The sequence below is a fragment of the Aptenodytes patagonicus genome, chromosome 6 (assembly GCF_965638725.1).
Source record: "Aptenodytes patagonicus chromosome 6, bAptPat1.pri.cur, whole genome shotgun sequence".
Classification (NCBI taxonomy): domain Eukaryota; kingdom Metazoa; phylum Chordata; class Aves; order Sphenisciformes; family Spheniscidae; genus Aptenodytes; species Aptenodytes patagonicus.
In genome coordinates this window covers 6,399,496-6,426,759 of record NC_134954.1, presented here as the reverse complement: position 1 = coordinate 6,426,759, position 27,264 = coordinate 6,399,496, and the positions used below count along the sequence as shown (strand labels likewise).

The 27,264-nt window shown below is 37.4% G+C and overlaps 1 protein-coding gene across 1 annotated transcript; it reads right to left on the bottom strand.

The window, feature by feature from the left end:
- Positions 1-2,413: 2,413 nt before the first annotated feature.
- Positions 2,414-27,166, bottom strand: GRK7 (G protein-coupled receptor kinase 7). Its single transcript, XM_076340967.1, has 4 exons — positions 23,623-27,166; positions 22,411-22,848; positions 7,987-8,258; positions 2,414-3,797 (listed from the first exon to the last, which is right to left on the bottom strand). Exons 1-4 carry the CDS (start codon positions 24,370-24,372, stop codon positions 3,455-3,457), a joined length of 1,803 nt encoding a protein of 600 aa, XP_076197082.1. The 5' UTR covers positions 24,373-27,166; the 3' UTR covers positions 2,414-3,454.
- Between the last annotated feature and the right edge of the window lie 98 nt (positions 27,167-27,264).

Sequence of the window (27,264 nt, the reverse complement as noted above, 5' to 3'; positions counted from 1 at the left end):
AATCGTAAGGGTAACAGGTATCAAAGAAAATTTGTACTTGAGATACAATGGAAAGCTTTTCCTTTTATACCCTCTCAGTGCCAGCAGCCCTTCTTCAGTCTTGTCCAGGGTACTTTAAATGATATCCTTATAAGAGTAGATTTCAAGCCATTACAGATCTCACATTTCAGCCTTCTTCAGTTAAAATTATCAAGGAGTTCTAATAGCAGTACTAAGTAAAACAGGGCAGGAAGACAGCACTGTTAGTACAATCACTGCAGAGTGGCCAGGGCATTCAGTAACCTTTCACAGATGGCATTTAATGCAATAGAGTTCACTATTTAGGTTTTTAGATTAGATTAACACTTGAATGCATCTTATCTGCCTGAAAAAGAGGCAGGCAAGTGAGACGCCACAAAGCTGGCAAAGGAGGAAAAAGAGAGACAGCTAGAAGAAAAAAATAGCTGTTTCAAATTACATAATTTTCTTTTGCCACAAGAACTTAAGTATGCCACAACCACAAGGTTATTTTCCTCCCACAACTTCATCCCTCATTTTCTATCATAAACATCCAATGACTTGGCCAATACTTTTGACCTGGGCCCTGATCTTGCACACTTGCATATACTTTTAAGTTTACTCACGAGTAGCATCATTGGCTGCAATAAGACAATTCAAACGCATAAATCTTTTAGGATTGCTGGGTTTGTTTTGTTAAGGTGAAGCAGGATGTTAAAATAACTTTGTTCCTGAAAGTTTAACAAGGAACTTTACAGTGGCAGGAAGAAGAAAAGAACCAAGTGATTCACAGATTCCTTAAAAGGACTTGAAATTAATTTTTAAAAGACACACTGAAATTGCTAACAGAAATAATCTTTGCTCTGCTCTATCTCCTCGTAGTGCAAACACAAGTTGTCCATGTTCTGAAATAGAGAATTTTAGAAAATTATAATGAATAATTTCAAACCAACACATTTTTCTCTGTCATACACTGTGCCAAATCGTGCATTATCAGACTACCGATGTGCTTCTTTGAATGATTCATGGAACACTTAACGTTACAGTATCTCACTGATACACATCCGGCTGGGATTTATTGATAATATAACAGTTCTAAAACTAAATAACCTAATGTTATGCGCATATGATGTCCTGAATTCACAGATCTCAGTATTGCAATACATTTTGAAAAACCCAGACTTGCAACACCTGGTATCATAGGGGACATATGACTCTAACATGACATTAATTTCTGGTTCTGTCTATACATAACCTCTTTCCATATGCGATCATGTATATACTGAAAAATTAGTTATGCACTAGAAAATCTACAGCCATTTCAGAGTACTGCTTTATGGCTCTGGAGGATTTGTGAAACGGCATTTCTATGGATTTGAGGTATACCAATTCAGGACAAAAGGCTGATGCCACTAACACTAATAGGTCTCTCCTAGGTGTAATAAGGGGAGGGGGGCAGGTTTTGTGTTTTTTTTTTTTAAATGTATATATAATGAATTTTTTTGTCTGGGTTTCTTAAATATATTAGCCTAATACCACTCTGTGAGAGTTTTCTACAGATGGGAGCAATGAGAAATAAAATCACTGGATGTCAGCAGTGGAAGCACTCTCCTAAATCTGTGACAGAACCACATTACTCTCCTTCCTCTCAACCTCCTCTGCTTTTCACAAACTTTCAGGATCATTCTTCTCAATTAAAAGCCCAAATCAGAATTCAGCTTATATTGTTTTAAACTATTTGACAGAAAGTCTCCCATCAAAAGGCAGACAATTATATGCTCGTAATTCATTAACAGAATTATCCACTAATCCTAAGTAACACTGTTCTTTGTGATTGTCACTTGAAAATTAAGTATATAAAGCACTGGAAAAGCAAATCTAAAACGAAAAAAAAGAACAATACTTTTTCTACTTAGAACAACACAATGTATTACCAATGTATCATGTAGCTGTGACTAAATCACTTAAAGTATTTAAAACTGAAGAGTTTTTGACTACTGCAATGTTTGGGATGAGCTATTAGATTATAAATAAACACTAAAGCTATGTGTTGCACATGATAGACCCGACTATAGATGACATCATATCTATTGGTTTATCCTCTTTTAAAACGGATGTATGAGTTCAAACCCAGTGTCTATATAAAAGAAGTCTTTTGAGTTCAGTAGGAGGCTTGCTCTATGAAAAATAGGAAACGGGGTATTAGCAGCCTCCAGGACTCCAAGGAAAGGAGCAGTTTCAACTTCCACTTTAGTCAATGGAAATTATGGCCAGACAGATGACGGTAAACAGCATGCAGAATCAGTTTTAAAAGTTGTTGCTAACAACTACCACCTATTTTCTTACCAGAGAAAATCAGTAGGATGCATCTCACAAGTAATACACTTCAGCAACAAGCATTCGCAGAAACGTTTCCAATTAATTCAATTTAGGTTGTCATAATATTGAAAAATAAATGACATCAAAATTTGCACGAGAATCAATGAACATTTGAAGATGGTGTCAACTTGCACACATAACCTTTCCAGCATTACAGCACTTAATAGTATAATGTATTTTGCAACTACTGAATTAAAATTTATATTGCACTGAAATATGTCTTGTAAAAAGCCAGTTACAAATTGCTTTGGTCTATTTGTAGCTTAATTTATCACCGAAATACAGAAAAATGATCGGGAAACCTGATAAAATTTTAAAATTGATTGTCAAAAAGAACTTATAAATACATTTTCTTTGTATATGGTATTATCACTTAATACGCTTAATAATAATAAAGAAATACTTTATTCAATTAATTTGGTGCAATCTTATCTTCACTCTGTTAAAATCAACTTTGAAAAGAGTTTGATCCTGTTGGTCCTATTTCCTAGTGATATGTAGAGCCACCTTTTACATTTTATGACAATTTGAACATATTACAGTCAAACCATTCAAAAACTAACGAATTAAGAAAACAACAGACAGACTAGCTAACCAGTAAGATTCCAAGTTTGACATGGTATATGAGCTCCATTGTCTAACTGAGAATATTACTTGAAAATTAAAAAATCTTTCCTGAAAACTGTAGAACAAAGAGGAAATGTTAGTAGAAATAACAAGAAAATAGAAGGAAAACCAACAAATGATTGTATTCAAAATGGTAGTCAGTCATTTTCAAAAGGTGTTGCCTCTTCACTCCGTTATTGCTTTTTGTATTTCCGAATTTCTATCATTCTAAGTTTCTTAGAGAAATATGGTTCTTCATCTTGATAAATCTCCAATAAAACAAAAATATTATCTCCTTTGCTAGAGCAAAGGAAAATAATACAGTCTACACAGCTGGTGGTCCTACATAGCCTGTCAATGTCATATTACACCGATTGGTTCTTTTTAAACAGATGCATGGAGTTTCTGAAACAGTGTCAGAACATGGAAAGTTCTGAGGTGGTTTCTATTCTTTTTGTTAATGATGTGACGTTTACAACAACAAACAAACTCCTGACTTAGCTTCACCTCCATTTGCGTGTCCCCCGGAATCTACTCTGTTAGGATCATTCAGTTCTTCGAACAGTCCCGTTTCAATAATTTCTTCCTGCCAGGCTACAGGGACAGCACCTGTCGCAAACTTTTTGAAGAACTTCTTATCTTTGTCATCAAACTCAATTCCTCGTATTTCAGAGAAGTCAGCAATGTCTGCAATGTCTTTGGCATAGACAACTGATGGATCTGGCACAAATGGAGGGTCAATAAGGTTTGCCTCTAGCCTGTGGAAATTTATTGTTTTGAAGAAACTATGTTTTCTTGGGTCATCATCTTCATTTCTGCAATAAAGCAAAAGTTTGTTAATCAATATGATGTTTTGCTTTCAGGTGTGTCTTTGTGTTGTATACATGAGAGTATTTTAAAGTAAGGAGCTATATAGAGAGAGATATTTACACACACACTGCAATGCAATTCCTTTTTTCGTAACCAAAGAACGCTGCATTGCACAATATAAGCAAAGCTGAGAAGCAGAAAACATCCTGATCCCATTATTCATTACTCTACCTCTCAGGGTAAATTAGTCTGGGCAAGGTGCCATGCCAGAGTTGCAGTGCTGCTTCTGGCAGCGCACCGAGATACTCATATCCAAAGATACACTTTAACTAGAACAGAAGATCTAGCAAGATGGGCAGGGGGAGTATTGGATTTACTGTCCAAGAATGGAAGTCCAATGGTTGGTTCTATAGTAACTAGGATAAGAATATCTATTAAACTCTAGACTGGGGCACATGGGGTTAATACAGCTAGGGATTGACGCTGAGGAACAACAGTCTGAATAGGAAACTGGTGACAAATGACATTTCTGGTTTTATCTTAATTCAAAGCAGCTATGCATTTACATGATAAAACTCAATTATGTTGCTCTAATACACTCCCAGTTTTAGTGAGTCTGTTCATTCAGATGAACTACTCTTATAAATGAACAAAGATTTACAGCAAGAGATTCACAAATTATGACATCAGCAAAAGTATGTGTGCCACTGTCACAAATACAATCTTTTATTAATATTGTTAAAACCCAAGAATAAAATCCAGAAAGGACTAAAATCATTGTAAATACATATTTTAAACACGTCTCAAGAAAAACAACTGCAGACCTCAGGGAGAAGTTTTGCTGTAAAAGAAACAGTGAATTGTTTCATTGTAGACCCATAGAGAGACTTGTAGGATATTCTGATGATAAGAATAATCTGAGCCTCAAATGTGTGCTCATTAAAGCACGACCAAGGACCACAGCTTTTGAACTGTGCCTCTAGTGACAAGGCATGCAAAGTTTGAGTTTTGGACTCTAGTGAAAGGAGGAGCAGGGAGGACCAGTGTATTTTTTACACCTATGCCTTCTTTTTTACATGTTTATGGGTGCACTGGTCTTGAAAATGGTAATGTAAGAAAAACAAATTTGTCTGGTTTTTGGCCTCAGAAAATGGTAGTTGCTAACATATTGCTGTTTTCTTTTCCCACTTCCTTACAAAATCATATACTTAGCCAAGTGTAAGCACTCATGTATTTCTAGACAATGTTCTAAGAACAAAACGTAATGCAAACCTTTGGCAAGTCTTTTTTATCTTTGCCAATGTGTAGTACAATTGTGTGACTATACAAAATCTTCCTTTTTTTTTTTTTTTTTTAAACGACCTTATACCATGTATACAGAACAGCTCCTCCAGCTTGCCACTACTGCCAGTTCCTCATATGCTGTCCTGCCAGGCTTCTAGGCTGCCTTGGTGCTATCCGGGCACAGCTGACATCAAACTACCAGCTGCCCTCTTCAGCTCCCTCGTTAGAAAATTGTCATTTTGTGCCTCTGCTGCCTGGTTACTCTGAGCAGGTCACCACCATCCACTAACCACTGAACACCACCACGACCAGGATGCTAAATCACAGCCTGAAGAATGATAGATGCTGCCATCCGGGCACCCTGGGCAATGAAAAAATGACATTTTCAACCCAAAAGAGCCATATGAACACAATTATGAATGTATAGATTAAACCAACAGGGATCATGACATCTGCATATGCATAGTCTTGCAAAATCGTCTCCTAACTTAACCAGCTAGTAATAACCAAGTACTTGAGCAGCCCTCCAGCCTGATGTGATTTATTTACATTCACTGTTAGCTTGAAGCGCATTAGAGTTGCTGTTCAAATTAACTAGCGTCCTGGGACTAGCAGGGCCGACAATCCTACTGGGCAGATGCACTCACAAAAATTTCACTTTGTTTTGCTTTTCCTTTATGTAACATAAACCAAAAAGCGCTAGAAGCTGGTGAAGGCTCCAGAATGGATTGCTGCAGTGTTTCTACTCCTGATGTATTTTCTGACACCACCAAAACCATAAAAACTTTAAAAACATCAAGCTACAGGAACGCCATCTACTGGAACCAACTGAGGCATCTTCCAACTAGCTGGAGATGAACTTGAGCTCTTCCTGTGTGAATTGCACGTTTACGTAACTTAAATAGAAAGAGCAAATGAACTCATCTAAACTGTCAATTTCGTACTCCTCCATTAAAAAAAAAAAAAATTAAAAAATCACTTCACAGATTTGGGATTTGAGATGTCAATCCTGAAAAGCTTGAGTGGAGAAAAAGGGTTACATCTTTCCTGAGTTAGCCAGTGACACTGAGTCTTCAAAAAAAGAGTGAAGTATTTTAAAAGGTCAGGTATACAAAGTAAAGTTAAAGCTGCTCAAGGACAGCTTATGCAACAGGCACTTATGTAGATAACCCAAGGTCTTGTTGTCCTTAGTAGAATTACAGTGCTAATCTTTACGTAAGGATGAGCTGTCCTGAATAGTATCGCCCTGTTTAAGAGGTGCATGCAGGCTTTTATTCTGTATCATGCCCAGGTATGGTATACATGCTATTGTTTTCCTTCTCTAAGTACAACGCCTAAGAGCAAGAATATCTTAAATAGCGGAAAATTAAAAATAATCTGTGCAATTACATTTCTCCCATTGCTGAGAAATAATGTAACAGTAAGCAGACAGAATTATTGTAAATGATTCCCTTGGCAAAGTGAATGTGGTTACAGTAAGTGAATAGCCTGTTGCTGGTTTTGCTTCAGACTTGCTGAATGAACTTGACCAAGTCACTTAGAATCTCTGAATTTCATTTTCCCCTACTCTGAAATTTGTTTACTTCACAAAATGCTGTAAGACTAAATGTCTGCAAAGCATGCTGACTTGTAAGGTAGAATGCTCTAAATGTTTTTTATATTATTTTTAAAATAAGCTTTTAAAACATATCAAAAATAATACAGATTTTGTATCAAACACACTCTATGTGCTGTTGAAAATATTTATTTTTTTCTGCAGCCTTGCAGAGTTGTTGGGAAAACTCATCAGGCACAAAGAGTAGTTACCTTCATCTAGCACTGGAATAAGAAGAAGGTTAATTTTTTCAGGCAAATGTGACATTTTGCAAAACTCTTCTTCATTGTTATGAAATATAAATTTAGAAGACTATCTGTGCATTTTCATTAAGTCCCTGTGTCTATTCCACCTTTAAACTGGAAAAGCACCTGATAAATATATTTGTATTCATACACGATTCAAATCATGGTGTATTCTAAAGACAGGTACTATCAGTTTCCTATTCGTTTTTTACTTTTTTTTTTTTTTTTGTCTATATTGCAAATGTAGATCCCCAATCTGTCTCATTAGAAATGCACTAAATGATTTTTTTTTTTATATACACACACACCTACCAGAGGGATCAGAGATATTACAACCTAAACATTACAATGCTTAGCTTTCCAATTTTCTTATTGAACAGTTCCTTGAAATTCCTAAGTCAGGGACACATCCATCAGTCTTCATTAACCCAAAGCCACCTCTTAAGTCCCAAAAAATGTTTTGCTTTGTAAGAATTTGTGCCCAACATTCTTTTCCTCCCTTTTCTCCCCAGGATGAGTCAGGAAGACCAGAACCTCTACAAGATTTTTTTAAAGCACCTGAGTAAAGCGGAGGGGTTAAGGTCTCTTCAGTAAGAAGCCAATGACACAGCCTTGCAAGTTAGCTATCTGCAGGGAAGAGAATCCACATTGCAGATTTGGATTTTTGCCCACATCATTCCAGTAAGTGATACAGCCCAAGACTCTGCATTCAGTCTGCATTGGCACAGATGCAGGTATCTACTTGAATATCCTTTACCTTTAGGAAAGAAAATGCAAGAGAAATAGGCTGCTCCCTTCTCCCAAAACTATATAAAGTCTAACCCCACAAAATACCAAGAAGGGAACTCCTATGAGTAGTCTGGGGTGAGGATGGACAAGACACTATTGCAACAAAATTCCTATTTCCATATATATCTTCAAAACTTTCCACCTCTCTTCCTAGAAGTGAAAGGGAAAATTCAGTACTCTGTAGAAAGTCAAGATCTAACCTGGTTTTGTGTAATATGTAAAGTAACAATATTATTTGCAGCTTTAATCTGGCTTTTACTGAGTTTGAGAAGTAAGGCATACCTGCTTCCTAAACGATTCTCTGTTTTCTTAGCCAAAAACAGTCGGCAAATATCTTTCGCTTCCTCTGTAAAGTTGTCATGTTCAAATGTCACCTCATCTTCCAGAGTTCTTCTTTTAACCTCATCCTTACCGACCTTTTCTTTGAAATCCTTGAATGGTGTTCGCCCAGCAACCATCTCATAAATACTACACCCCATAGCAAACCAGTCCACAGGATAGCTGTAATCTTCTTCCTTCAGGATTTCTGGAGCCATGTAACCATTTGTCCCAGCCTATTACAAACATACAGACAGATTTACTATACAATGTCAGTAATGAAATGCATACAATTAAACAGACTAGTCTATAATTCTTCCAAAATATTAGTAATACAATTGATATATTTTGTATCTAGAAACTCTGTATAATTGATTTATTTTTTTATCTAGAAACTCTGAGGTATAACTGTTTTAGCACATGGACTATTTCTGTCTTTCAACATCTTAGCGTATGGGAAAATTGTCTTAAATATGCTCTTCAAAGGTGAAATGTCTGTGCAATTTCTACCTAAAAGTAGTTTCTTTTTAAATTAATGTTTAGCTTGCTTTTTTCTTCCATATTAATTTTTTTCCTGTTGAAAATAGCATTGCTAGCTTTGTCCTGTAAACACAATTAGCAATCAATTTGAAAAGATTAAAAAAAGACACAAATTGGACAAACAATCACCGATTCCCTCCCTGTTCAGTGGTTATAACTGGTCCAACACAGGGGTCTGCTGCCAATGAGAAAATTCTCATCAAGCCGGTAGCTGAGCTGCATGAGGAAGCTCTCACCTGCACTCCCTGTTGGTTTCTGGAAGGAAGTACTACCACCAAGGGCCAAGAAAAACTCTTAAAACCATTGTAAGAAAGTAAACCTATGAAAATTATAATGAGTAAATTACAGGCATTTTAGTATTCATTCATTACAGGTACATTCATTACAGGTGAAAGAACGAGTTCGTATTTCCTAACTGAAAAAAGCTCTCTGAATAAAGGCTATTACTATATACAGCACTAATGGACCCTTCTCCAAGAGAAGTGACTGCTCTTTGAGAGGGGAATCTGCCTGCTCCCTTCCCAGACCAGGCCTGGCGTGTTCCCCCCTGGGGGACAGACTGCACAGTGTTCAAAATAGCTCCTGCTGCCTCTCTCTCTAGGGAGCTGATTCACCTGGGAGGGAAGAGAAGAGGTCAACCTCTCTGTACGCTTTCTGCTGCGCTGTTAATGACTGAGGATGCGAGATTTCAATCGAAACAGCATTCCCTCACCTGACCCAACATTTCCTGCCGCATCTGATGCTATACCTTATTTTATATATTTACCAGATTCAGCTAACAGTGATAACTATGTCAGAAGTTGCTCGAACCTCTTTTATATCTTTTTGAAATACTGGGACTGATGAATTGGTAGTATTACCATTTAAAATGAAAAATTATGTTTATGCAAAATCCCACTAAAGGTTATTCAAGATGGTCATCATTAGTGCTACCAGAATACAAGCAGTGACAGAGATTCACTCCAAAGCAAAACAGTTAGAAAAAGGTAACTAAAACTAGAGGACATTTGGGCAAATGATATTTGTAAAAAGCACAGCTCAACAGATGAATTTTATTTTATGAGGTTTGGGCAACTCCTCTAACTTTTGCAACTTTAGGCACAGTATTTCTGAGTCAGATCTCCCTATAAACTTTAGCTCATGCCACTACACATTATGGCATATACTCTATTGTAAACAATGTGTGCAAGAGGGAACATCTTAGCATCAATTACAACATAAGCCTAATGGACAGAAAATTAAATCCAGTTTGTTTTTGCTCTTTGTACTTTTTTTTTTTTTTACTAAAAGTAAAAAAATCCTATCCCCTAAAAGGGATATAGAGCAAAATCCTCCATTTGGTTGAAAAACAGAAATGAAATGAGAAGAACAAAAATATCAGCCAGGTTGAAAGCAGAAGAAAAGATTAAAAGCAAACTGTTTCCTCCCTCACTAAAACCACAAAAGTACAGAGGAGCCGTATGGGCATTGCAGCAGCTGACATCACGCCACAGGTAATTTGTACTGTTTGCATTGAATTTCTCTAAGTAAATTTCTCTAAGTAAAAGTTAATACTGAGAGATACCCTGACAGCATTACATTTTTATGTACGATTACTGCTCCATTCAGAAAGGGGGACAAGTACTCAAATAGGGACCACAGAACCCAGATCCATCTGGCCTCAGAAGATCATGAAACCTGGAAAGGAGAGGAGGAGTTGAAAGCAGCAGAGAAAGCTTGGTACAAAAGGATGCACACAGAGCTCATTGCGGGTTAGTGAACACAGATACTAAATAGGCTTCTGGAATATTTTTTTGGTTTTTTTTCCTTCTGGGAAGCAATACACATTCTTATTTTTATGGAGATGAAGCTAGGGCACTAATGCCTTGAAGAACTGATGAGTCATATCATCATCAAAACGCACCCTGACAGCACAGTATGGTCCTTCTGATAAGACATTACTTTGCTGCAACTTAGCATCATCATACGGGAACTGGATAAATCTGACATGGAAAAGTCAGAACTCTGCAATCATACATGTGTCTCAAGGCAGCTCCTTTCTGACTGCCTCTCCTTCCTTCCACTTGTGTTCTTTCTTCCATAGTTGTTTTTTCCAAAGAAATAAAAGCCAAGTAACTTCAGTCTCTTCCATGTGCATTTTCCACATAACCTTCAAAAAGTCACACCATACAGAAGAACACCGTGCTTTGACACAGTACTCACGTTTCTCAAGAACAGAGAAAGCAAGACCATAACACCGCAGACCAAAAAGACTGCATGACCACAATTTAATAGAAAATAGAGATGGACCAACAGCAGCTTCCCTTCAGACTGAAGTGAAAGACTGTGGATGGGGTTACTGTGAACAAGAATTAAACTTCAAAATTCTAACTTAGTAGCACTGAAATCTTTTGAGCTGTTATTGAGCTGATCCAGCTCAATCTGAGAGAAGTCTAGAAACATATATTGTTCCTCTGATATGTCAAACCATTCCAATTCAGAATTTTATGAGAGCTGTTTTTCTCATGGAATTTCATCAAAACTTGAACCTGATCTTAAAACAAATCTCTCCCGATCCTGAAGCTTTCCTATGATTCATAATGAAGGAACAGGCTGAGAAGCAGGAATCTAAACCTAATCTCATAACCCCCTGAAACTCAAAACCCACTTAAACATTACTATTCTATGGCAGAAACAAACACATTTCACAAGTAGTCAGCAGTGATGTTTAAGGGGGGAGAAACACATAAACAAGCAGGGGGAAGAAACACATAAATCTCTGCAATCTTTATCACAACAGGAATTTGAAGAAAGGAAGAAAAGAGCTTAAATTTTAGTCTTTTCCACCTATTTCTACATATGTGGAGCTTTGGCAAAATCATTTGGGAAGAAAGATGATAAAGCCGTAAGCATTTGCTGTTATTAGGGAACACAAAAAAAAAGCAATTATTCAACCCCCGGAACTGGAAGAACATACATCTTTCAAATGAAGATTTAATTCTATCTTTGGGAAGTAGATAGCATTAGAGGGAAGCTAAAACCTAACATCCCTGCACTAATCATGATGGAGAACAAGATGTCAAAAATCAGATCATCTTTCAAGGAAAAGAGATCCTGTGGCAACATGAAAGGCAGCCTCAATGACTCAGGAAAGGTTTATTTAAGCAGGTAAAACAGAAGCTTAGTGAAGGGAGCTTTTAAACTGTACAACTCTCACTAGCAGTAGTGGTATTTGAGCAGCAAAAAAATAGTGTATTAGGTGGAAAATGTATCCACTGATTCCCAAAGCAAAAGTTGATCGGAGTAATGAGTTGTTACTCTCAGCAGGCCAAGGAGTAAACAAATATACTGTAAATCATACTCAAATGTAAAAAGGAAAAAAAAGGACAGAAAGCAAAGGAATCAAAAGAGATCACAAAAAAGATAAATGCATTATTTTTGAGAAGGGGTCTATTTTCCATGGGCTGGTACTGAGTATTTAATTCAGTTAGAATTATCTGACCATGCCTCAGAATGGATACCTCTAAGTATGGGTTACTGGTATGTCTATCACACAAAAAATCATTAGGTTTGGATGCTTTTGTAGTTGTTTTCCCTCAATACAATTTATAAGTAAATTCAGAAGTTGTGTATTAACTGAAAAACACTTTTTCTTACTAGATCTTATTTTACATGGATAAATTTCACTCTTTTAATGGAAACAGGGAAAATAAAACCAACACACTCAGAAAGCTGAATTCCTTTGTTGTCAACTCTACACTACTAGGACGTGCATTGGGTTTCGACTGAGACTAAGACCAAGCACATTGTTTTCTTCTTTCCTGTAAGATTCCTGATAAGACCGGGAACCATTTGACCATATGTGTTGACTCCTCAAGTGATCTTACAGAGACACATAAACACATGGAATTACCCCTTCACTGACCTGGAAGTGTCTAATGGGACACAATTAAAAAAAAAAAAATCACAAAGGAGCCAAAGAATGTTATATTATCCCAACTTTTTTACAGAAGGCAGAAATCATATGCTATTGCAGAGGCACACAACTTTTTGAAGCGTAGTCAGTGCAACACTAGCTATTTTTTGCTTGCTCTCCATCTAATACTGTCTTTTGTGATGATGAGCAGGATGCCTTACTTGCATATGCTGTTTGAAATATAAAAATAGTCATTAAATTTCAGTCAATTAAATTTTAATTGACTTGCTTTTGAAAAGGGCTAACAGATCTACTTCTCCCTTTATTTCTCTATCTTGAGAACAACCCAAAATGCAATTTTTCAATAATCCTCTAAAACGTAATGACCAAATGTTGCCCTTGGATACATTAGTGAAGAAGTTCTGTTAAGTGGAATTGTCACTTTGAGTGTGGTTTGACAAGGCATAGTAGAAATGACTCATCTGAAAGTATACAAATGTTTCTTTTGTGAAATGTGATCCTGCATAAATTTTTAAAAGGTCACACAATTATAATAATACAAGATGTGATCCTGAGAAGCACTAAGTGCATTCAGTTCCCAGTACAGTCAACGGGTACTTGGCACACCACAACTCTGAGCAGAACGAGGCCCACAGTGCAAGTACGGTCATATATCCTATTCTGATTGCTGTCCCAAGAAGGGAAAGTCCCTTGAAAACCGCCGTTATCCCAGCTTCTAGCAGATGCAGGGGACAAAGAAACAGAACTCTCTGGAGCTTTCATCAGCACAGAAACAGGCAAATGAGGAGAAACGGGATTTAGATCTCTCTACCTTTTCCCACAGATCTCTGCAAAACAAACTCAATTGATATCACAAACCAAACAGTAAAGCAAATCAAAATGTCTATCTTTTGTTTGCCATGGCACAAGAACTGTTGAACAGAGGAAAAAAAACAAGCTGAGTTTAGCTCTATCAGCTGTTTCCTGGGGCTCGGTCCTTCCTTCCTCCAAGGGGTGCCACTGCCTGCTTTGTTCTCTTGTCCAGCTGTTCCTCCACTCCTTCAGCAATGCCCTTAATAGACCCTGCAGGAATGCAGGAACAGACCACAGAAAACTCTTCTCTGCACACGAGCTAACAGGCCCTAGATGTAGAGAAGAACAACTGATCTGCCTCTGTCACTCACTTCACAATCTTCTTTTTTCTCCCAAGAGCCACTGTGAGGAGGAATGGAGCGTAATTTAAATGAGTCACACAGAATTGCAGTTCCTCCACACTTTCTCACCACATGTTCATACAGTAACAAGAAGCCAGTTGATCAAATGAATAGGCAACTATCTTTTAAAAGAAGAGAAAATCAAATCTAATTAGGACAAAAGACACCCTTGAAAAGCCTCACAGAACAAAGATTTCGGCATATTGTTAAAGCTTAGCAAAGGGAAGGACCTTATGATGGGATGAACCATCATGAATGGATGGGCTACTGATTCAGAAGAACACAAGGAGGACTGTTCAGACTACCAGGAAAAGATAATGAGAAAGACTCTCTAGGAGCTTAGGAGCTACTGAATCCCATATGCTTACACAAAATTCAAGACCAAAGTTTTTTTCATTTTCACATAGGGACATAATTTTAACAGGGAAAGCTGTCTGCCTTAAAAAAACCCCACACAGATAAAAGCACAAAAGGGACAAAACAAATTTCTGCTATGTTAGAAAAAAAGGAAACAAAATTGCCTCTGGGTTCAAAGTCACTAACTGGAGTAGTAAAAAAAATCCACCATTGGTTTTTACTCTTTTAAGTTTGGACATCAGTAGTCATTGAAATCAAGGAAGTTGCACAAATGAAAGAGAAAGCCGCTTCTGTGACAGTAAGGGCAGGCTGCCTCTGTGCTCACACTTGGGAAAAGAAACAGACACAGTTACAGCATGTTTTTCAGTTTTGATTTTCATATAGTGTGAATCTAAGGGATAAATGGCTTGAGGAAGGACGGTCCAGTAACTGGGCACCAATTTTCACGTTGGACTCTAGAGCATCTCCCCGCTTTCTTCCTGTGTGATCATGCATAAATCACTATCTTTGCCTCAAATCCCTATTGGAGACAGAACCTGCTAACATCCCCACCTTGGTGAAGTGTCATCAGAAGAAATATGCATTCACAGACAGTGAAGCAATCAGACATTATAGGGATGGAGCATATAGGACAAGCAGAACACTTGGTACAGACTCATAACCACACAATTAGAATTCAAGAATTATCAGGGTTCCCTAGTCTTCCTGTAACATGATTTTCCCTTTAATTTCCCTTTAAATTTCTCCTGACCATTTCCCATCTATAATGCGGGAATAATAATACTTCACTTCAGAGGTCTTTATGGTTTTATTATTTAGTGGCCACAGAATATTCCATAAGCAATACTAATAACGAGAAAATTCTCCATCTACTTAGCTCTGTATATATTTTATGAAGCTCTTTATAATGAATGCAAATACAGTATCATAGCCCAACACGCAGGTGGCTTTCTCAAAAACAGGACATCAAAGAGAAATTCTGTGTTCAGTGCCAGTGTGACTGAGGGAACAGGACTGCCAGGTGCCCTCAGAAGGGTACTGGCCCTCCACTGCAGGTACAGCCCCTGTAGGTTAAGCAGTGCAAATGACAACGAGGCCTGGATGGTTACTGTCTATCACTGAAATCCACGGGATTTCATCCACCTTATCTTTTAGGATTATGACTGATGTTGGAGGTACAATTCTTTTACACATAAATCCAGGAAGATGGGTACTGGATGCATCAGACCAAAGGCTCATATGGCCAGTTTACTGTCTGTGAATTGGCCAAAAAGTGGATGTGTAGGGAAGACTGTAAGAACCTGGTGTGTACCTCGATACTTCTCTCCTAGACTCCAACTGTTTGCAGTTCAAGGGCTTCCAGAGACAGAAATGGTTTCTCTCAACAAAGTTGGCTTCCATCAATTGTCCACTCTCCCCCTGAACCTAGATAAATTCTTTAGACCCTACAAGACCTTTTGCAATAGAGTCCTGCAGCGTAACTACACACTGTGTTAAGAACCACCTCCCCGTGTTTTGAACCTGCTACCTTTCACTAGCCGATGTTAAATTTGAACAATGAGCAAAACCAAGCCCACAGTTTTCACTTGCTTGTGCCTGTAATTTCAGGATTTTATTTTGTCTTCATAAAAAAGTCATTATACATTTGTTAACTGAAACTACTCATCACAGTAAGTGGAATGTCACATGCGGTCCAATAAGAACAGAAGTACTACATTCCTCACCATCCTGCAAAACTGCTTCTGGTCAAAGCTGTCAAATCAACAGCTCAAAGAATTACATTGTCAGCCAAATGCTGCATTTCTTACCCAATAAAATAAAAACATCTTTGACAATGTTGAAGCAACAAGTGGTCCACTAGATGATTTACCAGAGAGATCATTCCAGAGTGTGTATTATTTTTTATAATAAATAACGAGCCTCAAGAGACAAAGGGACTAAACAGTAGTATTTAGCACTTACATAGCATTCTTCATGTTCAAAGAGCTCAATTAAGCTTTCTAGCAGCTCTAGGAACTTGATAAGGAGTCTTATCTCTTGCTTTTTTATAGAACATGCTATAGCATTTATTAACTGTCAGATTAAACTGAATGAAAAACAAGGTTAAAAGTCTTGCAAAGAGACCTGATGCTACGTCTTAAAGGGCTCCAATGTCATTTCCCAGACAGAAAAATGTGTCTCATGGGTGGCACACCCTGTGTAGGAAAAGCATTTCGTGGGACACATGGCATTCGCATAATTTTAGATGACTACAGTGTCCTTTCTGCCATCTCCAAAACTGCAGGAGGCAGAATGATCCCACAAAATCATTTTTGCTCCCTTCACTCTCATGATCATGGCATTCATAGTGGATAAGGCTGCATTCTGTAAAGTATATGTTTCAGAGATTAAAAAAATCTGAAACACCTGTCACGATGACGCACTTCATAACAACTGTGGTTATCAAAATTTTTAAGAACAAAGTTCTGCTAGTAAATCACAATCAATTTTACATGTCATACTTCAAAACGCATAAGGAGAATGGTGGTTTTGAAACTGTAAAATAGCAGCAAGTCACTCTAATCCTGAGCAAATGAATGGCTGTCATTTTTCAAAATGCAAAGGAAGAATAAATTTTTACAGAATCGTATCCAATAAGAATGCCATGTGATAATGACCAAAGGTCAACTGTAGAATAGCTTGCTGAGTTATTTTTTATTTTACAAGTCCAAACCCTCCTCCCACTTCTAAACTGCCTTGAAATTAAACTGCAAGTTTCAGAAACATCTAAATAGATTTCCTTCTGTTTTCCTAAGAAATAGAATCTTATAATAAACAAACATACAGGAGGGCAAAAGGACATTTTGAGTAAGATTTTAACCAAAACATGTTTTTCCTATAAAAATATTATGATGTCCTTCAAATATATAAAACACAGCACAGGAAAACTGTGAAGAAGCCTGAAACCTCTGAAGATATGAATGCACTTTTATAAATACTACAAAAATATGTTTGCCTTATTTTTCACAGTTATTATGTCAATATTTAAGCTCTCTGGCTCACGTGCACCTGCACAAAAGCACTTAATAATTCACATGCAACAGTTGCATTGCACAAAAACCATACCCAGTAAGGGCAGAAAGTTCCTCCCAAAATAAAGAGCAATTACGCACTGACTTTTGGAAAAATGGAATTAAGTCCTCTATATTTCGATATGCAGAGGATATGAGGGTACTAAACAGAAGAACACGCTCACTTTTCTCGCAACCATTCTCAGGAAATTAAGTAGATTACTCTTTTGAAGAAGGGCAGGAGCATTTGACTCTCATACAACGAGTGAATTTTGAGTTGTGTGAGAAAAGTTGCAGAGACTTCAAGAGAAACGATGCCAGGTCAAACTGTTCAAGTGGAGAAACTTGGGATGGAGCCTCCTCATTTCTGTCATGCAAAAAGAACTAGTTCCAGAATCAATCAAGTGAGTACATAACTAGATAAAACATTTTGCCTATGCAAAAGCCATCTTTGCAGGCTCCAGTTTCTCCTTGTTGCCTATTTCAATTATATAAGACAAAGAGAATACCAACATTTAAAAAGGCGTAATTTCAAGATACAATCTAGTTTATGCACAGTATGATCAACACATCAGAACAGATGCTACAAGCACATTTGTATGAAAAGTCATAATGGTATTTCCTAAAGTCCTGAATAATTATATTATCACTGGCAAAGAGTTTATTTCTGTTTCCAGTGATGTCAGTAAGAACTCTGCCTGAGTAAGTGTGCATGTACACATTTCTAGGTAGACTGCACAGGTACATGTATGTATCACGACAAGATCCCATGTAATCCATGTTTGTTTCATGAAGAAAAAATACATTGTAAGTAGCTTTCAATTGCCTTCTACTTCTTTTATTTGCAAGACTGTTATTGCTCAAACTTGTGTATTTTAATTTTTTTTGTGATTTTTCCAGCACACCTTAGTGAAATTAAAGTTCCCTAAACTCTGTAATTATTACTGTACCAATTACTTACAACTGCCTATATATGTTCAAAATAACAGTCACATGGAAAGCCAGATGTTTCTACTTGCTGCTTTAGCAACTGAAAAGAAAGGGAGGAAACTTAAGGCTGGGTACCCAACTCTTTCTAGACCTTTGTAAGGAGCATTGTTTCTGAAAGTAAGGTATTTTTATTTACAATAGTTACAGATAATTGGTATAGAACACACAAATATTTCTCAAAAGGAGTATATGTAATGACAATACTTTAAGGATACCAAGGCTACTTCTTCAGTTACGTAAGTACTAAATCACCGGCTGCACAACGCTTTTTCTGCAGCATAAACACACATTACTTTATAAGATGACCACATTAAAGTCACCCATCTAAAATTCAAAAAAACTTTACACCCACAAAGATAATAATCTTTGGCTGGTAAACAGTACATAAACATTATGGTTTCATAGAAATCTTCATCAAAAAGTTGGAAAATGACTAAAACAGGAACTCATTAACTAGCTTATCATTTGTGCCGTGTGATAACCTAATCACCTAACAAGATTTACAAAAGGGATTTATGGATCCTCCGGCTGATGTATGGCTGATGGGCATTTATTCATACATGAGAAGCTAGGAATTTTTTTGATGCTTTGAAAGCAGAATAGATTTATCTTTAATGGCTCGTACACTCATGAAAGGTGTGCAAAACTTTCAGAATGCATCGAAATACTGTATTTTTTGCAATCTCTAATGAAATAAATACACAGATAAATCCATATATTATATACTATTCAACCCTGTATAAGGAACGATGAAAGTCATCATATGATGTTTCTACTTCATAATATATAGCAAAAAAGAGACATAGAAAAAAAGGCAGAAAACTGCTGCTTTGTTTCACTGTCTATGATGTATTAAGAGACATTTTCATACCAGCATAGTTACAGTCAAACACATGGAGATTAATATTTTTTAAGCACGTGCCTAAGATCAGATGTCTACTCCACATTTGTTTACCTGGCTCCTCCTGATATATAAAAGGTATGGAAGAATTTTCTATTTTATTTTGCTTACTCACAAGGAAGATCCACTTAACACTTGAAGAACTAGAGAGATCATGAAAAGATTAGCACTCAGGAAGAAAAACCTGTATCGCTGGGAGAGATTTGTAGACAGTTGTTGAACAATCTTTAATTATTTTACTTTAGCATCTATTTAGTTCACAGCTGCAGGAAACAATTTGGAGGAAAGCGCTCTATTTTAAAAAAGGCACCATTCTGCTTCTTTATAAGAGTATGAGACTAAAACAGGATGTCCATACTCAGAATGAATATAATCTCATAATAAAAGTAGCTTTACTGAATACAAGGGTAGCTTGCATTGTAGAAATCTGTTCACTGTGAGTAAACTGTTAAACTACAACCCAGGAAAGCATATTACTTTTTTCCCCTCTGAAACAGTACTTCAGCAAAACAAGGAATTCAACAGTTGCTGCTACTGATATTTCCAAGATGAAAAACAAGAAATAAAATGAAAAAAATCAAACTCAAGCTCAGAAGTTTTCATTAGACAGCAGAAAAAAGGAAAAAAATCCAAAGGTTTTTTTTTTTAAATATATCACCTTACAGAAAGATCACAATAGATGCAATTTTTAAAATTATTTCTACCTGACATTTAACAAATAAACTATCTTAATTCTTCGTAATATGTGTAAGACTGGCTAAGTAAAATTTATCTTAACAGAGGAAATAAATGACCATTAACTGTACCAGACAGCTAAACCATGGTTTCATTTGGTACTAGGGGTATTAGTTAACTACTTTCAGGCAGTAGAATGACTTATGAATATGATTAAAGCAAAGTTAGGCATTATTCTCATAGTGCAATAGAACAGTATTTTAAGTATGATATTGAAGAACCAGGTCATAAAAGAGGGCTACAAGATTACAAGGCTTTAAAGTCAGAACTGCTGGAGAGATGAATGAAGTTCAGTGTACTACAACATCCATCAAAACAGAAGGATTCTTTGCAAATGGATAAATAAATTGAAATGAAAAGGTTTTATGTTATAGATCAGTAGTATTTTCCCTATAATTAGTGACTGAAAATTGTAAGCCTTAAGTTGTCAGTTCAGACCATCATCCAAAATCTAGAAACAGCTTTATGATGTTAGGCACTTCGCTCAGACATACAGTACAATAGAGGTTTGGCCTGGAGGAATATATTTTCTGCTTTAGCTTATAAAATTGCCCTTATAAAACTGTGTCCACAAAATGGTGCAACTGATTAAATTTCATTTAATAAATCTGTCTTGGAGCCATATATCTTTTTGGGTGAAAAAAACCCAAACCTATACAAATATCTTCTCTCAAGATTTTTTTAAAGTGATAACAATTGGGTAGTCATACTCGAAAAGCACACTATGATATAAACTTTCTGCCAATTTTAAGTCCCAATGTAACTGTGATTAGTAAAGAAAAATTCATTTAACAGCACCATTTTTATTTTATTACAGGAGTACATGGTGAAGCTTAATGCAACAAATTCTGTACAGGTGTCTTTAGGTCTTCCTCTATATGACGTTACTATAAATAATAGTAGTATCTAGCTCTTATATAATGTTTTTTAGTAATAGCTTTCAAATGACTCAAATAGGGTTAGTTTATATAAATGCAAAACAATACTGGGAATTATTATGCACTCATAGTTATGACACAGAAAAAAAAAAAAACCCAAACTTCTTTTTCTTCCTTCTCCTATTTTAAATTCCTGTATGAATAAAACTGCCTTTAACAGAAATTCCTTATAACACACTACAATCGTGTAGTATATTATTCATTGCAGGTTTTGCTCTAATAAAACCACTCATTTAACTGTGAATAGCACTTCTAAAAACAGTGAACAGAAGAAAAATCATTATAACAACCTGATGACTGTCACAGAAAGTGAGGAGGAACAACCGCCTTGTCCACTACTGCTTTGAGATTCTACCCTAATGCCAACAGAAGTGGTTAGACATATCTAAATACATTCTTTCATTTTGTTTTTTTCTTCTTCTGCCAAACCCCATGTATTTACAAGTAGGAAAAACTGCCCTTGGACAAAATGATTTCTTCTGGTTGTAATAACTGCATGCATCTATAACTTGCAAAGCACGGTAAGGTTTATAGCTTTGGGTTCACTGATCAAAATGCCATCTTCACAAACAAAACAACGTTCCCATTTCACCTTAGTTCTATTTAAAAACCTGCCTTAGCTTTCACAGAAACTGTATTTTCGTATCTAACACACAATGCAGTCTCATTTTAAAATTATTTCCTATCTAAAAATACAGCAGTTTCCATATTTTCTTTCACCAAGAACTAAAACCACTCATAATACAAACTTTTTAAATTGCCAGGAAAAAAATATATCCTTCAAATTACAAATTACTGTATAAAGTAACAATGTCAAAAGACGTGTATACTTCAAGCATGATGCAAAAGATTACTAGCAGGTCCTCTCTCTTCTACTGAATTTCTACAGAGTAACTTGAAAGAACTGGGGAGTTTAACGTAAGACAGTTAGACCAGTTTATAATGTTGCTTCCGTTTCTTCATATTCTTAGTGTATTTCAGACACGTTCACCCATTGTATACATCTTTAAGCTCCAGACACCTCGGAGAAATAGGCTTTTTTCATAGTTAAGCTACCTGAATACATCTTTCTTGTGTAAACCTCACGACATTACTACAAATCTGGGTTAGTTTTGGGATGACTTCAGCACAGCTGAAGTGCGGCACAGTCTAATTCACACAGCAAAAACCAGTTGGTCATCCATCTCTTTCTTCCTACACACGCACACAGGCATGTACACAGGCAAACTGTCATCAAGTCTGCTAGCTTTTTCGGGAATTAATTTGTGGGGGGAGGAAGGTTGGCAATGATTTATTGTGCAGCAGCATGAACACCTGCAATACAATCAGTAGCATCACTTAAGAGTAATCTGAAAGAAATTGTACTCTTCTAGGAGCAAAAACTGAATACAGAAGGAGTCCTATCTTTGACTGCTGCTCACTAAACAAACAAGTAATTGGTTAAATCCCCGACTACGCACTATTGCTCAAGGCACAAGGCATCTGTGTTAGCCTCTTTAAAATGATCAGTTCAAGAGTTTATCTTAAGAGAAACAACAGGTCAAGTTGATTCTACTGTTTCTGTGTAAGAGAAGTTATTTTACTACATATAGCATCGATATAGAGTTAATCAACCGAATCTTCTTACCACCTGTCTCTTAGAATGAAATGACCACGTAAGGTCTTTAGCAAAGAACAAATCCCAGGAAATTAAGTCTTGGACTCATAATGTATTAGAAATAGAACAGATTCCCTTCCCACTGCCCATGTTCAATGAATTTGTACTCACCCTCTGCGTAATGCTTTTTCCTTCTTTGACTTGCACTGCCAATCCAAGATCAGACAGTCTGCAATTACCGTTATCATCCAGGAGGACATTTTCTGGTTTCATGTCCCGGTACACAATCTTGATGGAATGGAGATGCAGAATCCCACAGGTGATCTGAGCTGAATAATAGATGACCCTGTTCATTTCCAAACCCCTTTCTCCCACATTGTAGATGTGAAACTTCAGATCCCCTCCATTCATGAGGCTCATGACAAGACACAGGTGGGTTTTGCTCTCATAGGCATAAGCTAGTGTGACTATGAAAGGACTGTTGACCTTCTCCAGGATCTCTTTCTCCAGTAGTGCCATCTTCTCTCCACCTTTCTTTTTTAACCTTTTCTTATCCAGTTTCTTGCAGGCATACATCTTGCCAGTATTTTTCACCTGGATGGCACAAACCTAGAGAAGCAAGATGCACGAGGAAAGGTAATGAAGGAATTTTACACATACAGACCGGAATATCAAGGGCAGTAATAGGCAGGAACTGGGGAATCACAGATGCGTATTAGTAGCTGCTGATGCTAACTTCCGTGGCAGAGTATATTAACAGAGAAAATAAGGAAAAAACAAGCATACAACCTGTTCTGTTCCAGACCAGTATATGGTGGACCTTATGCAAAGTTCTTGAGGACACCATTAGTAGACATGTATTAGCAAATAAAATGAAGAAGAACCCATTCTCTGACAATGAGAGTAAGCGGCATATACAGCTTGCATCTGTATAGCTAAACTCTCTTCCATCTCAAAAAAAAAAAGGTAGCCTTATTCATACTGTGTTTTGGGAACAGATCCTGATCTGTGTTATTCCCTAAACTGCACCTAGGAACTATCTGGGAGTGTGTGAGATAGCACAGGCTAAAACAGTGCCAAGGAGCAGACTAATAATGAACTATATAGACCATCATGCAAGCTTTTGTAAAGAAGCCTGCTTTTTACTAGCATAGATACAGAATATAAAAATTTTAGAGTAGCTCTTCACTAACAGGCATCTGGAGCCTCTATCACAGTATAGATTAACAAACCCAGCCTAATTTCTGGGAAATGGACTATCTGAAGGAGCAAGTTTTGCAAAACCTTGGACAATTTCTTAAACCATTGCCAAGTTCCTCTTTGCAGACCCACCTGCTGGTCTTGAAAGGGGATGACCCACATCCTTAAAAGTACAGCTCTTACCTCTCCGAAGCCACCTTTGCCCAGCACTCGGAATTCATAGAAGTATTTCTCAGTTACCGGCTGCTTCTCAAAAACTTTCCATTGGATGAATTTGTCATAGAAGGGGCTGGTTTGGAAGTCCTGGAAGGGCTTGTCTTTAAGGAAGAGTTTGGTTTCCTCCTTGGCCAGCTGCACGACATTCTCATAGTCTTTTGCAGTAGCTGCCTGGCATTTGCTGGCCAAGTCAGAGCTCATGAAAGCCAGATAGTTTTTGGAGCCTGCCTTAAGAAAATTGGTGATCATATTCTCCATGGTACTGCTCTTGACAGTGTCCTCTGCCAACTCCCAGTTTAACACCTCATCCAGGAAGTCCCTAGCTACCAAATATTCTGGCACTGTGTCTAAGAAGTTTCTGAAGAATTTCTTGCCAATGGGCTGCCGCTCACAGATGCTGTCATAATCAGCAACAACAGACTGTCTAGCCTCTCTGCATTGATCAATGTTGGGCAGTGAGAGGCTCTTACGTTTCTTTTGCATCTCCCTGGTGTCTCCATCTCCACTCTTCCTTGCCTGCAGATAGGCGGTGTTGGCAATCAGGTTGTCGAGCCCCCCCATGTCACACATCTTGGCAAGCTCTTGGGGTGGCAGAGCTTGGTTGAGACAAAACGAGTAACTGGCACAAGTGCTGTGCTGTAGCTGCCCTGCACTTCTCCCTGCTAGTGGTGTGTGGGAGCTTCTGAAAAACACCAGAGAGACTAAATGCTTTTGCATTAAATACCTCTCAAGGATTTTCAGTAAGTACCTTTAGGTATATGCACCATTTGTGGAAAGTGACTGGTAAGAGGTTTCTCTGTAAGGAGCTTTGAGTCTGCTATGTATAGCTGAGGGATGACATCCTAGGCAAACCTTCTCACTGGCAGCACCAAACGCACACAGTTCAGCTGCTGTTTTTCAGAATGGGCCCTGATAACCTTTAAACGCACCAAGATTCCCTCTATATGCACTGTCCCTGGCTGCTCAAAACATGCAGAGATTCCTGTCTGCAATACATGCACACTCCAAACTCAGTGGCACTCTGGCCACAGTTAATAGGACAGCCTCATATCTCCCTTGCTTGACACAGAGAACACCAACGTACTAAGAATTATGTAAGTTGGGATCTGTTTTTACAAAAAGCTTTTATCACAAATCTGCCATGCCTGAAACAGAAGTTGACATAGACAAACATGAGTCATTCAGCTTTAAATTATCACACAATTCAGTGCTTTCAGTATCCACACTTCCAAAACTCAAGTTATACTCAGCATCAATGACTCTGAGCTCCACAGACACTTTGTGCAAACCTTGATGCCTCATGTGGCTCGCTCTGAGCAGATTACATGCAGAGCCTAAGACCTGCTGCTGGTCTAAAAATAATGATCCCTATATATGAAACAACATATAATTGACTTCATCTCCTACCCACAGAAAAAGGAAAAACATTTCAAATGACCAGCCAAATCTTGCCAAGACACTTCCATATGTTATTGTGGCCTCAGTTTATTTTTCCTGCTGAGCTTTATGACAGTAGGTGCAGGATGAGAAGGTGGTAACAGCGTATGGCTGAGGTGGCATCAACAAAGGGACAAAGCTGATTATAGTCAAGTGAAGGCAAATTCCACCTGACTTCACTCACTGGCTGCCTACCAGGAAGCCTGTGCCCCATTTTTTTCCCAAAAGAATAAAAATCATATGTGGCACTTTCTAGGCTAAGCTGTGGGGTCATGTGATCTGGCTGCTAAAACTTTCCTTAAATATAAGGAAGGTATTATAGGAAGAGGAAAAGCAGTTCCATGATTCTTCCAGTAGCAATGGGGTCAAGCTGTACTCTTGAAGTCAAGGTCAAGTTTCCTTTTCTCTTTTTTCACTCTTAGAGCAAGCTGAAGAGCTGAATCACAAACGCTAAACGTTAGGAGTAACAACAAGCACCTCTCAGGCTCCCTACAGTACGTGCTAAGTGCTTCTTGGCTGCTTTTTGCCACTCTACTACTATGCAGTATTTTGTTTTTACATGCTTAATCCTGTCTGCGTTGAGTCCATTTGACATATAACTCATGCTTATACTCTACAAAGTTACATTAGAGGTGTGAGTGTTTTTCTAGCTGTGATTGAGAGGGCCATCCATCGCAAACTGCTATGTGTGCATGAGAATGCGGTGTACTCTAAAGCAGAGTATTTGAAAGTCTTGCTTGTACAGCAATCACTAATTCTGCCAGGTGAATGCAAGCACAGGGCAGGAGAAGGTTACATAAAGGTCTAACTAATGCAGCCAGCAGAGTAAGCAAAACTGAAAAAAGTCAAAGGAAAAAATGTGGAATTCTGCTGGTGGCTTTCCTGAAAATGGTGCCCACAGCAACATACTCCTGTAATATCCTGGGTACAGAGAGGCAAGAAAGGAGGTAATAAAAGCTTTAATTTCAGGTCCTAAAATTCAGCAGAGTCTTTTTTACATTTAGCAAGAATGCCACCATAGCTCAAACAGTAGCAGTACGAATGGCTGGTAGTTGGGGACCTAAGGGTGAACTCAAGCTTACACCAGCTGTTGATATATTCATGTCTAAGCAAATCAAGCAAATACCTAATGTTTACGGTATCTGCATAAGAAAGACACATTTACGGCTCCAAAAATCATTCTGCTCTGTTAATCAGAATCTTTCCCAATTTCTACGGAACATAAGCTTTCTCTAAAAGAACATAACTTCATAAAAAGCAAAGTGAAACAATATGATCTTTGGACACATATTCATTAGTCCAGTCACTTTGAGAGAAGACTCTAGCTAGATTTGCTGAGTTATCCAAATCTGCCCAGCATTTATTAAACAGCAGAGAAAAGTAGATCAGCATTAATCTATTAGTCGATAATGGCTATTTAAGTTAGTGTTACCTACTCATAAAACAGTATGTTTGGGTGAGAAGCAAAACTGATTTATTTTGCATGTACAAGAGGTGAACAAATTCAGGACTAAAAATGGGTACTTATTAAGAACTATGCTAATGGAATATCAGGGTATGATTTGGAACAGAAGAAAGTTTCTCTGGTGCAAAGCTCATAGAAAGACTGGGACTTAAGCTAATCTCTAAATCACAGTGGAAAATATGCAGAACTTAAAATTCATTACCTTATATTCTAGGTGAACCTCTAATTACTGGTCAACAAGATACTTATAATACACAAACAGATATACACAAATATCAGATGCTTTGATTTCAACATTAACTTTCCTAATACCTCATTTGTGTTAACACCTGCTTGAGCCGACAGTTTGCAAACTTTTCTACAATTATAATTCTCAGCTACTCTTGTCATGCACGTGACGTGAACTGAAAGCACGGTGAAAATTACTTTGGTACTTTCCATATTCACCTATAAACCAAAGCAAAATGAAGAACGAAGTCCTCTGATGGGACTAGATGAAGATAATAGAGGTTAGAGGACGGAGCCTGGGACCAAATTCTGGCAGAGAAAATAGGTGGTAGATAAGATATAGTTTAACTTTGACAGCTAAAAATTATTTCCACATCCAACCAGGCATTCTTTTGCAACCATTTTAGAAAGAATCCTTTTACACAAACAGAAATACTCCACAACAATGTAAATGCTATAGGCACTTCATTACTACTGTT

Coding starts and splice junctions, on each gene's coding strand:
- GRK7 (XM_076340967.1), bottom strand. CDS start 24,372: ATGCAAAAGCATTTAGTCTCTCTGGTGTTTTTCAGAAGCTCCCACACA. Junction 22,849..23,622: donor GCAAAGGTGGCTTCGGAGAG/GTAAGAGCTGTA, acceptor TTGCTTCTCTAG/GTTTGTGCCATCCAGGTGAA. Junction 3,798..7,986: donor GAGAATCGTTTAGGAAGCAG/GTATGCCTTACT, acceptor GCTTTATTGCAG/AAATGAAGATGATGACCCAA.